Source organism: Pyrgilauda ruficollis, unplaced genomic scaffold (genome assembly GCF_017590135.1).
Source record: "Pyrgilauda ruficollis isolate IOZ18807 unplaced genomic scaffold, ASM1759013v1 scaffold46, whole genome shotgun sequence".
Taxonomy (NCBI): Eukaryota; Metazoa; Chordata; class Aves; order Passeriformes; family Passeridae; genus Pyrgilauda; species Pyrgilauda ruficollis.
This window is the reverse complement of record NW_024526155.1, coordinates 4,162,603-4,185,029: the sequence shown is the minus strand read 5'-3', so window position 1 is coordinate 4,185,029 and position 22,427 is coordinate 4,162,603. Positions and strand designations below refer to the sequence as shown.

At 50.4% G+C, this 22,427-nt stretch overlaps 2 protein-coding genes across 2 annotated transcripts in view; one reads left to right on the top strand and one right to left on the bottom strand.

Annotated features, from left to right (window-relative positions):
• Nucleotides 1-1,318: 1,318 nt before the first annotated feature.
• Nucleotides 1,319-5,928, top strand: KCNK15 (potassium two pore domain channel subfamily K member 15). Its single transcript, XM_041478812.1, has 2 exons — nt 1,319-1,601; nt 4,954-5,928. Exons 1-2 carry the CDS (start codon nt 1,319-1,321, stop codon nt 5,865-5,867), a joined length of 1,197 nt encoding a protein of 398 aa, XP_041334746.1. The 3' UTR covers nt 5,868-5,928.
• A 3,405-nt stretch (nt 5,929-9,333) lies between these two features.
• RIMS4 (regulating synaptic membrane exocytosis 4) overlaps nt 9,334-22,427 on the bottom strand; it is a 55,448-nt gene continuing 42,354 nt past the window's right edge. Inside the window, exons 3-6 of the mRNA XM_041478806.1 lie at nt 20,084-20,196; nt 19,354-19,455; nt 18,964-19,103; nt 9,334-17,085 (exon numbers count right to left, since the gene is read on the bottom strand). Of these exons, the coding sequence (XP_041334740.1) occupies nt 16,867-17,085; nt 18,964-19,103; nt 19,354-19,455; nt 20,084-20,196 (574 nt within the window). The 3' untranslated portion in view covers nt 9,334-16,866. The remainder of the gene's footprint in view (nt 17,086-18,963; nt 19,104-19,353; nt 19,456-20,083; nt 20,197-22,427) is intronic.

Below are 22,427 nucleotides of genomic sequence, written 5' to 3'. Positions count from 1 at the left end.
TTATTTTCATGAAAGAGATACTATCGCCTGCAACACACAACTCAAAAGTATCTTTCTATTTTTAAAAGTGAAGTATAGGAGTTACATAAAAGCTATGGTAACCAGGAATGAGAAACAGGGTCTTCAGTTTGTGGGCTCTGCCTCCTAGCACAGCTAATTTCCCTGCTCCTTGGGGCTGACCTGGGCTGTCCACAGCACATCAGTGCAGAGAGGCTGAGCTCACTGCCCCCACTCCAGCACAGGGTGGACAGGCCCCACATCCCCTGTGCCTGCAGCCTCTCACCAGTGTGCCAAAGAAAGCGGCAGAAACACTGAATCTGTTTTTCTTCCTTTCTGCTCTCTTAAAACAGCACTGGACACAACAGGCCAGACTCTGCTCTGGTAACCAGCTGAGAAAAGGATGACACAGATAAAGCAGACAGATAACACAGACAACACAGATAACACAGATAGATAATACAGACAACACAGATAACACAGACAGATAACACAGGTAACACAGATAGATAGCAAAGGTAGATAACACAGACAGATAACACTGGGAACATAGATGACACAGGTAGATAACATATACAACACAGATAACACAGTTAACACAGATAGATAACACAGACAGATTACACAGGTAACACAAATGGATTACAGAGATTACACCTCAGTGTTCCTCAGTGCCATGGGTGTGAAGTGGCCCAGAGCTGGGCAGAGCAGCAGGAGCCAGAGCTGCCCGTGCAGGGCTGGTAGCACAGGGGTGATACCACAGGGATGACACCACAGAGATGATTCTACAGGGTGCTTCGGGACAGCCCCCCAGCCCCAAAAACCCTTGCTTTCGGGAGGGCAGGCAAAGAGGGTGTAGGCACAAGAAACTCCTCCAGCCTGGGAGCATCCAGGGGCAGCTTCGGGGAGTGGGGATGTTACTGCTGTCACTGGCACGAGAACGAACCGCGGCCTCGCTAGGGCTCACCTGGAGCCGGGCGCTGCCCGGGGCTGCCAGGCTGGGAGGGCTCGGGGCACACCGCAGCCAGCCTAGGTGTGCGTGCGAGCTGGAGCCCGCAGCAGCCGCTGCCCGGGGCAGCAGGAGCCGGTGCCAGGGACAGCAGGAACCCGTGCCCGGGGCAGGCAGCAGCCGTTGCCTGGAGCCAGCAAGAACTAGTGCCGGGGGCAGGCAGGAGCCGGTGCCCGGGGCAGCAGGAATCCGTGCCCAGGGCAAGCAGCAAGCGCTGCGCGGGGCCCAGGCTCGGTGCGCTGAGCGCGGTGGGGGGGCGGCGGCGGCAGGGCCATGCGGAGCCCGGGCTGAGCGCGGCGGCCGCCCCTCGCCATGAAGCGGCAGAACCTGCGCACGGCCGCGCTCATCCTCTGCATCTTCTCCTACCTGCTGGTGGGCGCCGCGGTCTTCGATGCGCTGGAGTCGGAGGCGGAGAGCGGCCGCAAGCGGCTGCTGGAGCAGAAGCGCGGGGAGCTGCGGAGGAAGTACCGCTTCTCCGCCGACGATTACCGGGAGCTGGAGCGCCTGGTGCTGCAGGCCGAGCCGCACCGCGCCGGTCGCCAGTGGAAGTTCGCCGGCTCCTTCTACTTCGCCATCACGGTCATCACCACCATCGGTGAGTGCGGGCAGCCCGACCGGCGCGCCCGGCATCCCTCCATCCCTGAACCTCTGCACCCCGTGTCTCTCCATCCAACCTCCCTGCACCCCGTGCCCCTCCATGGCTGCCGCACATGTCCCTCCATCCCCACGCCCCTGCATCCCATGCCCCTCCATGTCCCTGCGCCCCGTACTTCTCCAGCCCCACACCTCCAGTACCCCCGGGAGCCCCAGGGCAGTCTGGGGGGTGCCCGCAGGGCAGAGGCAGGTGTCACCCTTGCAAGGCTGGGACATCTCTTCAGGCCACCCAGGAGCTGACCCTTTGGGACCCCAGTGCCTAGGGGTGGGCGAGGTGACCCACGGGCAGGCTGGGGCCACCCTGTGCTGGGGGTGCTGCTGTGGCTGGGACCGCAAGACACGACATTGTCCCAGGGAGGCAGCAGCTTGCGGAGCTCCTGCGGGAACCTTTGGAGCAGGCGGCTGCCAAAGTTGGCAGCGGTGTGGGAGGGCAGAGGTAGGGCCCGTGTCTGTCCCCTGTGCCAGCTCTAGCCAGTGAGCTGGGTGAACAGCTGGGCAAGAATTGTTGGCTTCTTTGCTAGCTCAAAACTCTGGGTGTTTGGCTGTGTGAGATCTGCTTCATGGAGCCAAGAGAGCCACAAGCCACTGCCCGCTGCCTGCCTGCACAGAAACCTGCAGAGACATGGGTGTCAGCTTGGAAGGGAGTGATTGAATCACACTAAACTCCCCTGTAGACTCACTTACCCATAGCAGAGCCCAGTGCCGTGGTTTGTCCGCTTCAATTTTGCAAGAGAATGAAACTAATTGAATGAGGGTTGCCTTAATTTAGGTAAGATTAGCCACATAGGAGTTGAGCATTGTTTAATGAATCCACTTAGATTAATTCATGCACCCTTGGCATCCTGTGGGGGTAGACAGGGATCCTGTGCTTGTGCCACTGCGTGTGCTGGAATTTCGGGCAGCAGAAGTGTTTTGGAGGCAGGAATCCTGAGGCTGAATCCTGCACAGCCAGCAGCCTCCTCCTGTTCTTCAGGACAGGACTTCAGCCTTCCCAAAGGGCTTGGGATGGTGGAAATACCTCAGGTAGCATCATCCCTCAGGACAAGGTCGGTGGGATCAGCTGCACTGTGTTACCAGAAGACAAGAGGTGGAAGAGGGACAGGTATCTTGCAGGCCTTGCCTGGGCTCTCCATGTGCTCCCATGGGATGCAGTGTGAGGTTTGTGCTGGGAACACACATGGTCAGCAAACCACAGTGGGCTCAGGGCATGGTTCGGGTCAGACCCCAGCAGGAGGGAAAGATGAACAGCTTCAGCAAAAATCCCCATCATCACCTGACAGGTTATAGCTTCATTTACATTATTTTCCTGTTGGCTGTGACAAACAATGGCTGTGCTTATCACACACCCTGTGTGATAAATAATTTCACCCCAGGTGCCGTATTTCTCAAACACTGACATGTTAGATCTCTTTATATTGGGCTGTGCTCCAAATCTCAGTTTTAATGTTATTGTAGCTGTGTTTACTCTTTCTAATTCCCTTTGTCATTTCAAAACCATCAGTCAAACACTCCTTCAACAGTCTCTCAGGGTATAACAATTGTTTTTCCACTTACTGCTCTTGTGGATCATTATCTTTACATCCTCATTGCTGTCATTGTATTATCTCGTAGCCTGGGACCTGGTGATTGCACTCAGTTATTAAGCTTGGATCTGACTGGGAGGTTTTGCCACTGCAGTCTCCTGTCTGCTCTCTATTTCATGAAATGTGGCATGCAGGTACTAAATTAATAATTTTTTGTTGTGTGAATTTGTGAACAGAGAGAGCAATTAGAAGCTGGTCCCTTGCTGCCTGCTGGCAGTTCTGAGCACAGCATGGTGAAGGACAATGCTGCCCTCAGCCCTGTCCCATGCAGGAGTTTCCTGGAGCAGGAGGCGTGCTCAGGAGCCCAGGATAACATGGTTATCCTCCTCTGGTCCTTCCATCAGTGGGTGCAGCACCTTCCCCAGGTATCTTGGAAATCCACGGGCAGCAAGGACTGAAGTGAAGCCAAATCACCACTTCGAACAAGACTGTGGGGTAACAAGAAGGTGTTTTCCCCCATGTTCTCCATGCAAAAGTCACACAAAATCACGCAGAAAGTGAAAGTACAAATAGCTGTTTGTGAAAGGCCTGGCAGCAGCACAGGAAGGAGCTGGCACTGTTCTGCAGGCACTTTCAGAAGGAAAGTTTCAGGCCCTGGTATTTTCTTGTAGAAGCAACTCAAAAGAAAGGCTCAGATGCCTTTGGATGCCTTTGGATGCCACGTGACTCCCTTGCACTGATTTCGTTACTCATCCTCTGAGGTCAGGGGCCACCAATTTCTGCTAAGCTGCTGTAATTGAGGTGGGCACAGAATTGCTGGAGCCCAGAAGATTGCAGTGAATACCTCACTGTGCCTCACAGTGTAATGGTGTGTGTCCTTGAGTCACAGCTCTGAAACTTGGGCTAAGGTGGAGGAATTAGGTCTCAGAAGGCTTTCAAGGAGAGCCTTGTTGTCCTGGAGCTCCTTGTCCCCAGGAAAAGGGCTGACAGGGCTGTGGTGGCATAAATGCTCCCTACTCTGCATCTAAACCAGCACAGCCCCTCCTCCCCAACAGGCCGGTGGTGCTTTAGGTCTGAGTGTTAGTGACACTGGAGTAAGTCTGGAGTGGGTCTGCAGACATCCTTCCAGACTTAGCTGCTCCTGTGGGGAGTGTCCCTATAGCACAGGGCTGCAGGGTCACTCTGGCTCCTGTCCAACAGGCCACACAGCAAGTGCTCATAGAGATGAGACTGAAATGTGCATGTTATGATACTGGACAGCTGGGGAAGGAGGAGCAGGTGACAGGGGTGGTGGCAATGCCCCTGCAAGAGCAGTTGTGGATGGGTGTGTTCCTCCCCACAGGGTGATCTGACGCTGTTGGTCTCAGCATCTTGCAGAGCCTCTGCTCTCCCTTGCCGTGGGGTTCAGGTTACCCTGCACACCTGGCACTGGCACAGCATCCTGGCCTCTGAATTATTCATGAGCTGCAGGAGGCTTGCAGACCCCAGTCCAGCTCTAGGCCTTCTCATGGCCTCTGTGACACTTGGGGGCTATCAGGAGGGTACCTTCTTTCTTTAGAGGTCAAATGAGGTAATGCCTACATGAATGTGCCATCCTCCCAAAGGATGGGCATTCCATGGTCCCATTAGCATTGCCTACAGATGTGTTACTGAGTCATTTTCCATTCTTCCCCCCATTTTTCTGCTGCTCCTCTTGGTCACAGGGCAGCCTTGCTGGAAACCCCAATGAGGGCCTGAAACTACCTTTCCTCTTCCCTCTGTCCTTCACAGGTTATGGGCACGCTGCTCCTGGCACAGACGCTGGCAAAGTCTTCTGCATGTTCTATGCCATCCTGGGCATCCCCCTGACGCTGGTCATGTTCCAGAGCCTGGGGGAGCGCATGAACACCGTCGTGAGGCTACTGCTCAAGAAGATCAAGAAGTGTCTGGGCATGAGAACAACCCATGTCTCCATGGAGAACATGGTCCTGGTGGGCTTTCTGTCCTGCATGGGCACCCTGTGCATCGGCGCCGCAGCCTTCTCTTATTTCGAGGGCTGGACTTTCTTCCATGCCTATTACTACTGCTTCATAACCTTGACCACTATTGGCTTCGGAGACTTTGTGGCTCTGCAGAAGAACGAGGCTTTGCAGAAGAAGCCCCCATACGTGGCTTTCAGCTTCATGTACATCCTGGTGGGCCTGACCGTCATCGGCGCCTTCCTCAACCTGGTGGTGCTGCGGTTCCTGACCATGAACTCGGAGGACGAGCGGCGCGACGCCGAAGAGCGAGCCTCGCTGAGGAGAGCCCGCAACAACATCCACCTCAAGCCAAAAGAGGACAGCCGCAGCAGCAATGCCATTTTTCTCCCTGTGGAGGACAGGACGAGCCAGATGAACCTGATCCCGCTGGTCCAGGAGGACGCGGAGAGGCAGCGGCGCCAGTCGGCCGTCTCGGCGGCCGAGGTGCCGTCCTTCTGCACGTGCCTGTGCTACAGACCCCAGGTGTGTGGCAGCCCGGCGCCCTCCCACCCCGAGACCCTGAGCTGCCACACCAACCCCGTGTATTACAACTCCATTTCCTACAAAATCGACGAGGTGTCCCTGAGCACGCGGGGTCAGACCGGCTCTTCCCCGGGGAGCACTTTGTCTTCCAACAGCCCTCGCTGCCGGCAGCACCCCCGGCTGCGGAGGAAATCCATCTAGGAGCGCGTGCCGAGCCGTACTCGGTGCTCGAGTCTTACTATGATGATAAATTAAGAACAGAGATGTCAGGTTCTTCTTACTCATTTCTTCTGTTCCTCTCCCTGCCCCCAGCAGGAGCCTCTAAATCCTGTTGGGAAATAATGATTCCTTTTTTGCAGGCACCGAGTGACATCATTAGTTTTTCTTTGCCTTTTCCTCCCAAGTAGGTTCAAACATTTGGGACTGGCAAGAGCCCCCCTCCCACCCCGATGTGAAGCCCAGTGAGCTGCAGGTTTGCTCTCCCATCTCCCTGCTCCCCAAAGGCTGCATTCCTGCCCTCCCACCCTGCTGAGCCTTGGCTGTGGCTGCTGCCAGCACATGACTCTTGCTCCATGGGCTGGGCTGCATTTGCTGAGTGTCAAAAGCAAAATTTGCTGAGTGTGTGAGCAAGCCTTGCAAGGCTGGGGACTACCAAGTGGTCCCCTGGCACCTGGTGCAGGTAAGTCAGTGCCACACAGTAGGTTTGCAGCTGGTGGGTGGGCAGGGAGAGGTGGGCAGGAGGGAATGGGCTGCAGTCCTGAAGCTCAGCACATGGGGACAGCTTCATGGAGGAACTTTATCTCCTGTGAGCAGCCCTCTGGGTGTGAGCTCAGGCTTGTGGCTGCTCAGTGCTTTTGGAAGCTGGAGGCCCATGCACTCCCCACTTGCCCACCAGCACATCTTGCCTCTTTTACCTCCCCACCATGGGTAGATCCTCCTGGCTGAAATGGCTGGAGGGACACTGTGCCCCATTCTCAGGGGAAGCTGAACTCCTCCAGCCCAGCCCAGCTCCAGCTCTTCTCTCTGCTGAGCCCAGACTGTACTAAGAGCAGCCCCAGGGAGAGCCTCCTGAACTACAGACACCTGCAAACAGCTTGGTCCTAAGCAGATTTTTTTTTTTCCCTTAGCTAAAATCACCCCTTCCTTCCCCACCTTTCCTCCAGCTGGCAGCCCAGCAGCTGTGCTGGCTCCTCACCTCCTCCCAGTCCCTGTGAGCCCATGGGTTTGTGCTTGTTGCTGCTGGGATTATCTGAGGTGGGGGTGATCCCATCTCCACGTTCATCCCCGTGTGGGATGTGGTACCTGCACAGCCACACCTGGGCAGCTCTTTCCAGCTGGTGACCCCAGCATGGCCTTTGTCCATCCTGTCTCATCTGCATGAGAGCAGGGCTCTGACAGTGGCAGGAGCTCTACTGATTTTTTTTTTCTCCAATAATGGACATTTTAACTCTCAGTTCTATTTAAAATACCCTCTGAGGGGGTTTTTGTGGAGAAATAGCCCCTTTTCCTGCTGGGGAAGGCATGCAGAGTTGCCAGCATTGTGAAGGTCTCAGGGCAGGCTTTGCTCTCTCCTCCTTTTGTTCCGGGTGGCAGCTTAATAAAAGGTGAATCCATCAGGTGGTGGTTGATTATTTGTTACAAGGATGAGCAAAGGGATGTGTCCAAGCCCCAAGCCCCAGGCTGGCTCCCTGTGGACACTGAGGCAGAGGATGCAGGTGCTGCTGGGCTGCCACCAGGGGCTGGTTTGTGACACCTTCACCTGGGTGCTCCCAGGCCCTTTGGGGTGGGTGACATTCCAGGGGCTGGGAGGTCCAGCAACTGCCTCATTGGCATCACGCAGAGTCTGAGCCCAGACCTGCACCAGCTGGGTGAGCCTTGGTTTACAGGGAAAGGGGGAGGAGGGGGGAACAAAGCAAGCTGTGAGTGTGGAAAACAAGCTTAAAAATGAGGCTTTCATTGGCTTCTCAGCTCCTCAGCGTGTCACTTCACGCTGATCCCACCAGCTCAGCCCTTTTGTTGCCATGTCCCATCACCCCCACCCTCCCCATGGATTTCAGCCCAAGGTTTGGCTCTTGTGCTGCCCTCTGCCATCAGAGCTGAGCAGATGGAAATCTCTCCCTCTTTCCACGTTGAGCCTTGGACATCCTCCCAGTGGCCAGGATGGAGCTGCACCTCTCACCTTCATCCATCGTTGTGGAGGGAAGCAGGTCCTTGATTCCTGCTCAGGTCACCTGCATGGTATTGCCCTGGTGAGATCCACCCCTGGTGGAGCTGGAAGCAGGAGAAAACCTGAACCCAGAGGCTGAGCCAGCCCTGCACTCTCTTCTGGATTCAGCAGGGCACTGCCCAAGCTCAGTGGCTCCGTGGCTGTGTCCCAGAGCCCAGGATGCAGCCATGCAAAGGCACAGCCCAGCAGAGGCAGCAGGGCTGGCGGTGTGACCTCCACACCCTGGCGGGCAGTGCTGGTGGTGAGGTGACAGCAGCTGCCTGTAGCTGCTGCTTCCATGTGGCCTGAGCTTCCAGGCAGCACTGCTTGGCTGCTCAGTGACAGCCTGAGCCCCATCCTGCTTGGGAAACTGGTGGTGGTCTGAGGGTGGGAGATGCTGGGCTGTCCCCTGACACTCTAGAGAAACCCTCCTCCTGGCACAGCCCAGCAGAGGCAGCAGGGCTGGCGGTGTGACCTCCACACCCTGGCGGGCAGTGCTGGTGGTGAGGTGACAGCAGCTGCCTGTAGCTGCTGCTTCCATGTGGCCTGAGCTTCCAGGCAGCACTGCTTGGCTGCTCAGTGACAGCCTGAGCCCCATCCTGCTTGGGAAACTGGTGGTGGTCTGAGGGCGGGAGATGCTGGGCACTCTAGAGAAACCCTCCTCCTCCCGCTTCCATCACTGCTCCCCCGGGGGCTGTAGCTGGGGCAGGTGGGAAGCTGCCCCTTGGTCTCACCCTGATGACCTGCAGAGAGATTTGGAGGCATGACAAACACCTTTTAAGAAATTCTTAGTGAACTATGACTTTGTGATCCCTCATTCCCACGGGAAAAGGACTTGCAGTAGCTCCCCAGAGAATGGTGCCTATTCTCAGCACCACCACCTCCTCCCACAGACCCGTCCAGCAGGATCCCCCACACATTTCCCACCCAAGAGCTCACAGCTCCAGGTCATCCAAGCAGCAGCTGCACACCCAGTAACATCTGAGGGTCTCCTTCCCTGGGGGTCCCCAGGCTCCCCTGTACCCACACTGGATGTTCCCAACAGCCTGGGCCAGGGATGTTTTTTTTTCTGCCGGTAGAGTCTTCACCTCCAGGGTTTCAAAATCACCCTTGAATGGCCAGGGCTGACCATGAAGGGTCTGGGAAAGAAAACACCAGGAGCTTTAGACTGAGGTGGTGAGCAGAGCACAAGTGGGAGCTAAGCTGTGCCTGGAGATGCCCATGGCCAAATTACATCCAGAAGTGGCTCAGGGAAATGCAGGTTTGAAGCTGGGGCTGATTGAGGGAGCTGGATTGACAGCCCTTCCACAAGAGCACTGGGACACATGAGGCTGAGCTGTTCTCATTCCCTCCAGGCACAAGGAGAAGGAAGGGTCCAGCTGAAATCCTAGGTTGAAGATAATGGTGGTGACAACAGAGAGGGCAGAGACACTCCATAGAAAACCTCCAACACACCGTAGGAAAAAAAAAGGTTTTATTATCACCATTATCAACGTTTTCATTAGCTTAACACTGAATTGTAAATCACTTATTCATTACATATTGTCTGAATAAAACCTACAGACAGGAAAAAAGTATAGCAGAATCCTCTCCTGACTACAGACGAGTGGCTGGTGTCCCACCTTCCACCCAAGGCAGCCCAGGCACCTCGCCAGCCACTCGCCACCTGGGCAAGCAGGCTGCCCAGCTCCATTGCCTGTGTTCCCTCTGGCTCCACAGAGATTACATCTCACCAAATGATGTTAAAAACCTCCAGAAAGATTTGGAGAGTTACAGAGGCCAAAAAGAGCAGATCTCAGCTGCCCCCACTCCTAGGGAAAAGCAAGAGGAGTGTTGTAGTGCGCCTGCAAAGTTACTGGGTTTTGTGGACCAATTAATGAAGTAAAAAGGTTCAACCTGTGAAAGCAGATTTCCCTACAGTGGCCAGGCCCTGGCAGTGGGGAACAAGGCAGAGTTCCAGCACGGTGGCAGGTGGGGGCAGGGATGGGCTGGGGGTGCCCCATCCCCGAGCAGAGGCCAGCTCTGCCGCACCGCCCGGGGCTCCTGGCGGGCAGCGGGGGATGGATGCTCAGTGCAAAGAGATGCCGTGGGCAGCCTCAGTCCCCGCGGGCTGGAATAAGGCCTCGTGTCCAGAGGGAAGTGGGGACCCATGGAGGGAGCAGAGGGTGCTGGGGAAAGCAAAGGGAAGGCAGTGGAAAGCTCGCTGGGAGCTCCCCTTCTCCCAGTCCAGATGCAGCTCCCTGTTTTCCCCTGGCTGTCAGTGATGGCACATCCCGCCTGCCCGGGCTGCCCAGCCCCTGCAGAAGACCCCTGGCTCCTTCCAAGGATGGGAAAGGAAGCAGTTTGAACATGGGACTGCTACAAAACGTTGGCAGGACACGGGCATCCCTGGTGGGTGGCAGGCCATGGCAGTGCTGCGTGAGGGGGTCTCAGGGGAGGCACTGCATCCCCAGGATGCCCTTCCACCATGCAGGGAGCAGCTTGCAGGGAGCCAAAGGAAGACAATTCCAGTGTGGTGAGGCTAGGGGAACATGCCTTAAGATTCATCCTCCAAACCTCACCTTCCCTGGCTCCAAAGCCAAAACCAGCTCCAGGTCAAGAAGATGGAATCACCAAAGAAGGGACCAGTGTGCAGCACTGGGTCAGAAACAACAGCCCCAAAGAAAAAACTGCTGAAGCATTTGAAGCTCCAGGCTGACATTTAGTGGGACCTGGAGTCCCCCACGGGCAGATATCCTAACATTTGGTGCCCAAGCAACTACAAAAACCAGCTTGTGCAAAGCTTGTGGGATGGCTTCAGCAAGGTGTGCCTCATTCGTTCTCTAGGTTGGTTCTGCTCCCACCATGGCTCAGTGAGTGGAGCTCAGAGCTGCCTGGGCACAGCTGTGTGCCCACATGGCCTCTCTGCCAGACACAGCCCTTCCCTGCCCCTACACAGGGGGCTCAGCCCACCTAACGTGCCCAGAGTAAATGCCAAGGCTGTCCATGGACCTGGCCAAGCTGGACTGCTTTGGCTGCCATTTTAGCTACTGGAAAGTCACAAAGGGAAAGTCCTTGGGTCACCACCTCTGTTTGCTGGTGCTCTGGAAAGGGCTGGTGCAAGGTCCTTCTGTTTCAGCCACTGAAGCGCAAAGAACCAAATGCTACAAAGAAACTCTTCCCAGTTCCTCTCCTCCACCAGGATCAAAGGAGCTACCAGGGGGAAGCGAGGGCAGGGGGGGCCTATACTGTGGGAAGAGCTGGAGTGTGATGCTGCTGTCCTGGGTGAGCAGCTGGGGGTGGACGTGAGGCTGCTTGGTGCCTGGGACGTGGCCACTGAGCAGAGGAGTCTGGCAGTGAGAGCTGAAGCCACTTTCTGAGAACACCTAATCACTTGCAAACTCCCTGTGGAATTACTGTGTTCACAGACACACACCTGGGCAGGTGTGCACTGGGGTAAACACAAAAAGCCTTTCACTGATCATTCTCTTTTCACTGATCACACTCTTTTCTAAATGCTTGGCTCAAATCTGGCAGCTGCAATTTCATTTTAGATGCTCCCTCCAGGTCACAATAGGCCCTGGACTCCTCTACTGATGGCACTTGGCATTCACACCTCTCTCTCTCTCTCTCTTTTCAAAGCATTTCACAAAAAAACCAGGAATTCTTCCAGCATTCCTTGGGGCTCCCAGCACCACTGGGACCTGCTGCCTGCACAGCCAGCAGCCTGGCAATCTTGAGAACAACATGGACACTTGTCCTGTGGTAAATGCTGGGAGGAATCCACAGGCAATGGACTGGGATGCTGTTTTGAAGCTCTTTTATTCTATCACTGCATCAATGATGGAGCTGACTTAAAATCCAGTATCCTGATCCTGCCACTTTGGAAAAATCAGAGAGCCCAGCACTAGCAAATTTCTGAAGCAAGGCACAGAACAGCCTGTGCCTGTTTTACACCTTGGTCCCCTGTGATCCCCTGCAAAGGTGCAACCTCTCTGCCTTGGGTGGAATTTTGTAACAAAATGGACAAATACCACCTATGAAATGGACAAAATAACCCACAGAGCCTTTAAAGAATAGCAGCCCAATCTGCTGCTCTGAAAAAAACCCTCCCTTTAGCCTGCCCCAGTATCTCGAGGAAAATAGGCAGCTGTCAGGCAGAACTCCAGTGGCCCCAGAGTGCAAAGGCTTTTTTGCTTTATCAGGGCTACAATGGCAGTGGGAACCATTCTCGTCAAGTTACAAATACTAGATAGCCTAAGAAAAACAGGAGATTGAAACAGTCATGAAGTTTATACTGAAACTATTTTTTACCTCTGTAGTATGAAGTCACCTACAGCTGTTTCTTTCTTCACCTAAGAGAGATCTCATGTCGATGGGCACAGACACTCACAGAGAAGTCTATAGAATGAATATATCTCACAAGGCAACAGCCCAGTCTCTGTTTTTTACAATCAAAGTCAATATGGACCTTTTTCAAAAGTGATGTTGTTCAGATTGAAGACAATTAGAAACTGTATCAACAATATGTACTACGGCCTGCAAGTCACGATCTGTGCACACCCAATGGAATATATTATTGCTTGGTAGCCTATTAGACTTTGTTTATAAAAAGATTTTTATACAGAGTACAGGATTATGACAAAACTAGCTAAGTAGTTCTCATCTTGAAAATACAACATCTATTCTTTCAACAAAGTAGCTGAGAGTTAATGAACAATAACAAATATTTACTAATAATTTTATGGCCAGTTTGAACAGAATTTCTTATAGGACTCTTTTCTGGTGTTTATTTACATATGCCTCTTTTCTTTTGGAAAAAAGTTGATAAAATATAACAAGGAACATAGAAATCAAAAGAATGAGTAAACTTCATACCAAGAACATCAAACATTTTTGAAAACACTAAATTATGTTACCTGTTAAAAAACATACATATCATTTTGTCTTTAAAGAAAAATATTTTTCCTGTTTTAAAATATTACCAACAGCATGTAATAAACTAACTTAAAATGAGTTTCATAAAAAAGTTGTCTTGCTGTCTAAACATTACTAAACATGCTTAGGTTGAGATTCTGTTAACTGCCTCAACATCTTAAAAACAGCTCCTTTACAGGAACTTGTGATATTCATACTCCAGAAGACCTGCAAATTTAGAACAGTACAATGATAAAGGATCCGGTAGCTAGGAATAATAAATACATATTTTCACTCAAAGAAAATAATTCTGCAATGTCCTTTGAAACAATCCATGGCCAAGAAATGCTGGCCCTTACCCTGCCCACAGTGCCTGCAGTGCAAAGGGAGGCTCCAGCTGCACGATGAGGACCCATGGATTGAATTGCAGAGTGAGGGCCTTGGCCATCCCAGCTGTGTTGGGGCAAAGGGAAAGAAACACCAGGAGACTGGGAAAATATCACATTTTTTTTTTCCTGAACAAACCAGGATCATGGTCATGGCTGCTTTTTGCTTAGAGCACAAAGAGGACAAAGCCACGTGCGAGGCTGCTCTCCCTGTGTGGAGGGGATTCCCACTGGGGAGAGATCATTCTGCTCTCAGCATCAAGATTTCTTTGTTTTCCATAATTCAGGTATCATTTAGGGATTGGCTCTCCATGGGTTTTTTGGCCAGCAATGCTCCCATTACCCTTACAATGTAGCAGTTCATGCACAAGGAACGGAGAATCAATCCTGAGTTAGGCAGGTATTTATCTCTCCTCAGTCTCATCCCTCATAATCATTCACCAACCAAAAATACCACGACACCTTTTTTTTCTTTTATTTAAGTCTCCTGCTCTTGCTCTCTCCCTCCCTGACTGTAACCTACAGCAAGACTCAGGCACAGGAAAAGACTCAGCCAGGAATTGCAAAGGGGACAAAAGTTCAGTTTTCAGCTGCTCATCACTGTGGCAAAATGCTGCTTTATACACAACCACACTGGTAATCCCAACTCTCACATCACATCACCTTAGACAGAAACTGGCCAGCCAAATTCTTTGGGGAAAAGTGGGTTAGGCTTTATAAAAATAGGCTATTCCAAGCCTGAGACTTGTCTTGGATGCTACACTGGGAGTCTTAAATGGATGGGCAACTAGCAGAGTTCTTTTCTGACTGCAATACACCATGGCCAGTGCAGGAATCATGCGTTATGAGTGAAGCAAGAATTTGAACTGTGGGGTACCATGCAACTCCCCCAGCCTCACTCTGTGCCCCGTGGGCACTCGCAGAAGGGCTCCTGTGAGTCTGCTTTGTGCAGGAAGGTCACCTGCACTTGCCAGTCCATGTGACTGTGCTGTGCTTGGCAGCCAGGGATGGCAGTGTTCACTTACTGGGGAGAAACAGGACTTGGAGTCAGTAAAAAAAAGCGAGAAGCACTGGACCACGATCAACCACGCAAAAAATGCAGAAGAAAATCGGACAGAGCAGACTGCAAAACTGCTTCCAAACTACAGAACTGGAGATGTTAACAAAAATAACACAACTAGAACCATAACTTCTTTATTTCACCCTGACAGTGACCCTTCAGCATGATTAAAACCAGACGGAAGACAGTCCTCGGTGTTAAGGAGTCCTGTGGTAACTGAACTGATCATCACTGAGCCTGCAGAGCTCTCAGAGGGGCAGGAAACAGAGACAAGTTGCATCTGCCAGGCACACAGGAACTGAGCTTTTCGACAGACAGTCTTTAAACAAAGTTTTCTGGGGAAATATTTTTGGCATATATAGTTTCCTACTCACCATTAAAAACTGCAAAAAACGCTGCATTTGTCTTACTGGGCACAGGAAACTCAGGATTAACTTAGCTCTTACTGGTAGATAATGTCCAAACTAAGTACCAATACAAAGCTTTCGGCATTACTTAAGACAGAAGCCCTGTTGCCAGGCCTGGCATGTACCTGGAGCACCCCACAGTCCTTTTAAAGTCATAGTTATTAAAAGATCCAGTGCTACAAACCACTAAATCTACCTAATCTATTCTAGTTCATACACATATTGTACAATATTGCCTAGTACTCACTACATACCAAGAGGAAAAGATGCTGACTTGAATTACAGTAAATGTGCTTTTTTTTGAAAAATAAAAATAAAAGAGAGAGCGCCACAACATAGTTTGACCAGCATGCAACAAACTTTCTTCAGCTAATATATAGAAATTGCCTATTACATTAGAAAAAATAATTAGTGAGAGGCCAGAGACATATTTGATCAAGGAAATGAAGAGATTTATCTGAAATGTTGAGGCTTTTGCCACTGAAGACTCAAAAAATTAGTCATTCTATGTCCCTTGTCCTCCTTCCCTCTCCTTTATATTATATAATTTTTTACAGATTATTGTAAGGCCTATATAATTTTTGCATCTATCCTGTAATTTATCTCAAAATAATTTAAAATGCCATAGACAAGCTAGGACCAAAAGCAACTGCTTTTACCATCCACTCAACACTCATGCTTTTACTCTAAAAAAGCTGAGGTCCACATGCAGAAATAAATGCTCAGTATTTCTCTATGACAGGCCAAGAATCTGTTCCTTCCTACATGGGACATGGGACCTTCACTTTTAAACCACAAAGTAAAACATCTCTAAAAGTTTATTCTGGGACAGCAGTCATCAAATCCTCATTTAGGAACTAAGACAAAACCTAGCCAAAACAGAGCTATCAACAGAAAATCTCTGGAGATTCTCTGTGATTCTGGATAATTTAATTGTCTGAAGGATCCAGAGCACTTCCTCCAGCACATGGCTCTGCTGGCAGCAGCTGCCACAGCTCAGCAAATGTGCTTTACTCATTTAATGAGCAGAACACACGTGCTGCGACCACTGTGTCATCACATGCCTCACTCACTACCTCTCTGTACTTTGGGGACACATCTCCTCTTGCAGGACACTTGACAATGCCTGTGTAGTACCAAGACTGCCTAAAGCTCCCCTCTCTCCACAGGGAAGGTTACGGGCTCTCCAGCACCTTCTTCTCAGATGGCAAACTGAGGTTTCTTTCTTCTGCACCCCCAGAACCCCCCACTTTCTCTCCCATGGCAGAATAAAGCAGTCATGTTTCAGGTCTGGGAAGGAAGGGCAGCATCTCCAGCAGATATGTATCAGTACCAAGGAGATGAAGGAAAAAAGCAGGAGATAGAAGACATCATGACTGAAGGATGCACAGCAACAAGTAAGGGAGCCAGCAAATTGCAGAATGTCTTATCTGACAATACAAAACACCTCAAGCTGCAAGTGTGATGTTCAGCTCCCACTTCTAGTGTTTTGGGGTTTTTTCTGAGCAAAATTGTTGTTAATTAGCCTGCTAAACTCGAACTCTGTTTAAACTGTCTGCTCTAAGTAGGCGCTACTTGCTCTCCCACCAAGTATGCTTCATCAGCAGTGTTAGACACGTAATGCAGTAAAGACACTTGCTGGTAATTTGGCACAGTTTGAAAACACAGCAACGACAGTGTTACAGCTAACATGACTCAGTGACAGGGAACTGATTCTAAAGAAAGAGTTGCAGGTTTTTTTCTTCTTCTTCCTCTCAGAAAGAAAGACATTATAAAAAGACCTAATGCTTCCTCTTAAACTTTCCGTTCCTGCTCTTTTTAGGCCAGATGATGACCTCTAAATTTTTCAGGTACTTTCTTGTGAAAGAATCCATATTAGAAATTTCTAACACGCACAGCTAAGAGAAATTAATTCCTTGCTCCCCCCAAATTCTTTCGAATGCTGCAACTTTCCAGGGTTAATATTGATCTGAAACAAGGGTCCAAGAATGACAGCGAGAGAAGTGAAACAAGAGGTGTATGTCTAATTTGACAACTAGGACTCATGCCCCATGGCACCTCCTCCTCGGACGGAGAGGGCACAGTGCCCTCCCCCTCGTCTTCTGTCTAAGGTCACTGGGTTATCCTCCTCTTCCAGCTCCACAAGAACTGATTGAACATGCATTGCGCTTGAGGTCAGAGTTCCAGCAAACAAAACCTTGACAGCATGTTTAAAAAACAAAAGCAGTTCCCCCTTCCTTACTCACTAAGACCTGTCACAGCAGGGTCCCACTGTGCTCTCCAGGGAAAGCTGTGAGGACTGACGCAGGAGCGGGCCTGTGGTGGGATCTACCATCGAGGAAGTTGGGAAGAGCTTGTACCAGCCGATTGCTAAAGATGACAAATCCAGTTCTTCCAGGAGAACCCTGGCGACTCCCATGAAGTGCTTGCGCTCCATGCGTCCATAGTTTCCCCAGACTATCACCTTAGGGACAAGAAGAGGGAGCACAGTTAATCCTCCAACTTCCACAATTCCTTGGGAAGCACAAGTCTGACCAATCCTTCTACTCATTCAACTTTCTGGAGCTTTGCTACAGCCTGAGAAGAAATATTTACTGTACTAACAGGTCACATGAAGCTCTGCCTGATGATATTACTTTTTTATTTTAAGCACATGTTTACAAATCCTAATGTTATCGGATTTTTTTTTTCCCCCATGGAACAGAGGTGAATGTGCATGTGGATAAGACACCATTCTGCTGGGCAGGGGCAGCATCTCCACCAAGTATCCTCAGGGCTGCAGTCCAACACCTGCAGGTAAAAACTGGTCCTGGCATATAACAACAGGCCCTGGGCACTAAAAGGTGGCCCGGGGGGGAAGGGCAGGAGCAGCTCCTGATCTGGAAAAATAAACCAACACAAAAAAGGTGGGCAACAACTTGGGCCAAAAGCCAACAGTTTGAGAAGAAGAGCATGTTTTAACTTCTGCACACAGATCTCATGCCATGGGGCAGATGGAGATGAGGCATGGCCACTCACTTGGAGGAAGGGCAGGAGCCAGGTACACGACACGAGGAGCACACGTGAGTGACGTGCAGGGCAAGCAGCACAGAGGGCCGAGAACGGCTCAGACACAGAGGAAGGGCAATGAAAGAGCTGGCAGAGGAGCAGGGAAAGCTGAGTCACACTTACGACACGATGGAGACCAGTGGGTGGAAGAACAAATGCAGTGAGGGTCATGGGCTTAGGCATGCTGGAGGTCTGCACGTGGCCAGGTGGCCCTGCGTGGCTCAAGACAAAGGTGACGACTGACTGCAGAGTGAGTCCGTGTTCTGGAGAGGAGAGGATCAGTAGGATGGGTTATGATGACAATTAGTGATCTCTGGCTAATCCTGACAGCTTCTTTCCCTAGGCTCCTAACAACCACAACACTACAGTCTTCTGTAAAATGAGGTAGGAGAGACAATGAATGTCAATCAAAACCCAAAAATTCACACTCTGGGCCAGCAGGAGATGGAGCGAGCCACTGCACAAAGTGGGTTTGGTGACATGTCCATTAGCAAAAAAGCCAAGCTCCTCAATTTATTCTTGGAATAAGTGCCTTTCCTGGCAGCAAGGCAGCAGGTAAGGAAACCCACGCAAGGCAAGAGCAGACCAAGCCAGGTCCCAGCTCCATTTCAGTCATAAATGTGCAGTTTTGTTGCATCAGGGGAAAATGCTGCTAATCACGGTAAATTAGGTAGAAGTCACTGAAGAAAAGGGTCCAGCAGGTTAGCTGGCAATTTAGACACCAGTGGAGGTAAAGAGCAAAAACTCATGGATTAATTACATTAGTACTACAAATAGATTTTAGCCAGGCTTTATTGGATGGAAATTATTTTTACATGATTTAACAATGCAAATCGCTCTTTGCTCTGGAAACATAGGTACAGAGTTGAAAATATGAGTATGGCAGAAAACACATGGCAGTAACAGAAAAGAGGTAGAAAAAGGTAGGATAGGTAATTGGGTGATGGCAAAGCAGAGTGCCCTGAATGTGTATAACCATGGAAGGCAACCCATGCTGCAAGATCATTTTAGCACCTATAGGTACCACCTATCTCCTAACTGGGTGGGAAGTAAAGAATTAAAAAAACGTAAAAATCAATCCTCTCCTGGTAGACGCTCATGGTACCTAGCAGGGTGTCAAATAATCATCAGCTTGAGTATGAAGAAAGAGGAATTCCTTTCCCTTTGTTAAGTCCAGATTGAGTGCATTGGCTTTTTCTCGTCTATGTTAATTAACCAGCACGACAGAACTTAGTATCTTCCATGAGAGGTGGAAGAGAGAGAGAGGGCCAGACCTGAGACTTGCTCATCTTACCTGTAATACTTTGCCCTGGGGACTCTCAGCAAACAGCAACACCTGATTGTACAAAGGGTCTAAAGACTTGCGAGCCACTTTTGTCTTCTTTTTCGCAATGCACACGCCATTCTCTAGCAGGTAAGCTTTGATGTAAGCAGCTGGAACAAAGAACATGGTCAAATATGAAGAAAATCTTCATGCTCACTTTAGAAAAGACAGCGTGCCATGTCCCAGGTGTTTCTAAAGAAGGCAGTTACAGAAGGAAAAAGATTTGCCCAGGCAGCCTTGTTTTCATTACCACGCACAGGCTGATTTGAATTTTAGGAAAAAATTCAAATTTTCCCTGTTCACAAGCATTGTGGGAGGCTAGGGATCAGGGAAGTGCTTTAGGAGATGAAAGCATCCTACCTGGCAGTGTTTTGGAGCCGGGTTTTGGTGTCAGTCCTCGAGCCTGAATGATATCCACTTCAAGCTGCCCATTTCGCTCTTGCAAGCCAATTTCCACGTCCCCTAAACCAAAATGTCAAAATATATAGAAAACTTTCAAAATAATACATCCTTGGGTTAAAAAAATCTTGAAGAAACAATCTTCATGTCCCTCCTGCACAAGCTGTAACAAACTGGATGTGCCTGATTTCCTCCTGTATTACTCTGGAGCAGCTCCACAGTGATTCCAGGCCACATTTTCAAAAGCAAACTTGACTGGGAGCCTTCTAAAATGGCTTTGGTGGCTCAGTCTCCTACTCTTTGTGGCAGCAAGTTTCTCACCTCTCCCAAACAGAAGAACCTAGGACTGCAGGCTGCTCTGGAAAATGGAGTTATGGTGGATCATAACGAAGAGCCTGATGGGCCTTAGAGAAAGAAAAACCCCACAAGATGCATTTTGAGGATTTTAGCTGCATTTTACTTAGTCTGTGCCTTTCAGAGCTGAGAGAGAAAAGCATAAAGCTGCTGCTCTCCTCCTAATGCCACATTTGCTGCAGTCAGCAAAACCTTTCAGCCAAGCTCACTTGATTTAACAGAGAAATGGAGCAGGACAGTGTTAGATCAGCAGATGCTGGACACATTATTCGGTGGCTTGTAGGATCTGTCTGCTCAAGACTCAGTTAAAGCCACCCAACTCCTTTGTGTTCCTTACCCATCGAGGTGGTGGCCAAGGTCTGACGGCCAACAAACTGTGCAGGGCCCATGCTCCCCAGGAAGTCACTAAACTGCCCAGCAGATGCCAGATGGACTCCACTGAAATTCAAGCTGCAAAAGAAAATTATTTTGGCTAGTGGTTAATCTGCATTTTAAAGCAACTCAGTAACTAAAGAACCAGATATAATGTATCTTTGAAATGAATGGCATCTACAGAAGCCTTTTTTTGAGCAAAACTCAATGGTTTCTACACAGTTTAGTTACGTGGAATCCATTTAAAATATCTTTCCTCGTCCAAAAAACCCGAGTAATGGTTGCAGTCACCAGCTGGTCAATATTTGTTTAGCTATAACTGTCTCTAAGGAAAATCTCTGCTACCTCAGGCTCATATGTGGCTGACACCTCCTCAGGTAACAGATTCCTAGAACAGCTTATAGGATGTCTCTTGGTAGCCATCCCTTCCCAATCCTCATTTCTGCAGAGGAAATAATCCATCTAGAGCAGTAGTTAAAAGTGAGATGAGCAGGGCAGGCATCAATCCCCTTGGGACTCAATTCCCTATCCATTTATCACACACACTGAGCAATACATCTCCTTTTTGATTAGAGGTTCCATTTCCTCCTGCTCAACGCCAGAAGCCTCCACCCTGCCCATACTCTGTGGTTTTCATATCTGCTTCCATGACTGTAGCCTCAAAGAGGATCTGAATGTGGGTGGCAAGGCTAATAGGACAACATCCTCAAACACCAGCAGCATCTCTGCCACAGTCACCACAGCAAAACAAAAGCTGTTGGGAGGACAGAGCCTCCAAATCTCATCACCAGGCACTGAGGCTGGCCCATGGCAAGCTACAGGTGCTGGTCACTGCACTGGGACATGCGTGTAGCAACACAAGAGTCAAACTCTGTGGTACATTGATACAAATGAAGATTTACCCAGTTGTACCCTGATTTACGCAGCTGTTTTGGAGGTTGTAGAAGAACTTGCTGCAAATGGTAAGGAGGAGGCTTGAGGCCAGCATTTGACACCTACATTTGTCCCACAGGCATCTGCCAAGCCATGACACAGCTGCTGAGACACGTCAGGAGCTCTGTGCTGGGATACCCACGCTGCCGTGCCGGGTGCTGCTCTCTGCCTGCTGCGTGCCAAAGTCAGGCACAATTACAAACCTCCTCCACTTCTCCTAATTTCCTTCAAGGGGGGCAATTACCCACAGAATGATGCAGCCCCCGCTCCCCAAACCCCTTTCTCACAAAGGACGCTGTGAGGAGGCTGCACGTTGGGTACAAGTGAGGCAGAGAGGAGCCCTGTCCGCGGGGCGGGCTGGGGACCGCAGGCTCTCACACAGCTGAGTCAGCCACAAAGACCCCGTGATGCCCCCCTGCTAGCCAGTCACATTTAAAAGACATTAAAAAGAAAAGAAATTCTTTTCCAGCCCCATTCAACCAGCAGTGTGTTAATTTCAGGTTGGGATTTCAGCTCTCAATAGCTATTTGCAGACCTGCTCTCAGCCCCATGGGAATATTTATTTCTTCTGACAGGGAAGGAGGATGCCAGCACACACACCTCAGCAGCTCACCACACGTGGGGACTAAAGAGGACATGTCACTAGCATGGGTTCATGGGGTGGCTTAGCTCCCTGTGACAGGGGCACTGCACTAAATGGCCCAACTTTTCCACAGAATACTGCACCTCCCCTCTACACTGACCTGACTCTTGGAGAAACCTGGTTATTGCTGCTACACAGGGAGAGCTGCTGAGCCATCAGCATGGAAAAACCTGCCCTTGAGCTCTTTATGAATGTCACCTTTGTGAAAAGGGATGAGGGAGTCTCAGCATCCTGGGTGACAGGCTTGGGAGGGCCACTGTTTGGGTGCATTTTCCTCAGTTCAGTGTTTTTCCACCCTGCATCCACTGTTTGCACCAACACTCCAGGTGATGTTTTAAGATACAACAAAAACAGCGGCATTTATTTGGCATTCATGGCAGAGAAGGCTTAACATTTTTCTCAGTTTCCTGTGTCACCAACTCCTTACCAGCACAAGGTGCATCCCCAATGTCCAGGGCCACACTCTGCTCCCCGTGGGCACACAATTCCTGCCCCACCACCCACCTGGCATCTGTCAGCCCCACCGTGGTAGCTGTCCCTGGGACCAGGGCAGAGTTGCTGGATTTGTGACCTGGCTCCCCAGGATAAACTGTGCATGCAGAGAGAGAGAGAGCCACAGGGCTGGAAAATCTGCAGGGACATGGGATGGGGGAAGCAGAGGAAGAGGGAGCCCAGAGCCAGACAGGCTTTATCAGGCTCGTGATTTGCCCATACAAGGAGGGAAGAAGTGAGT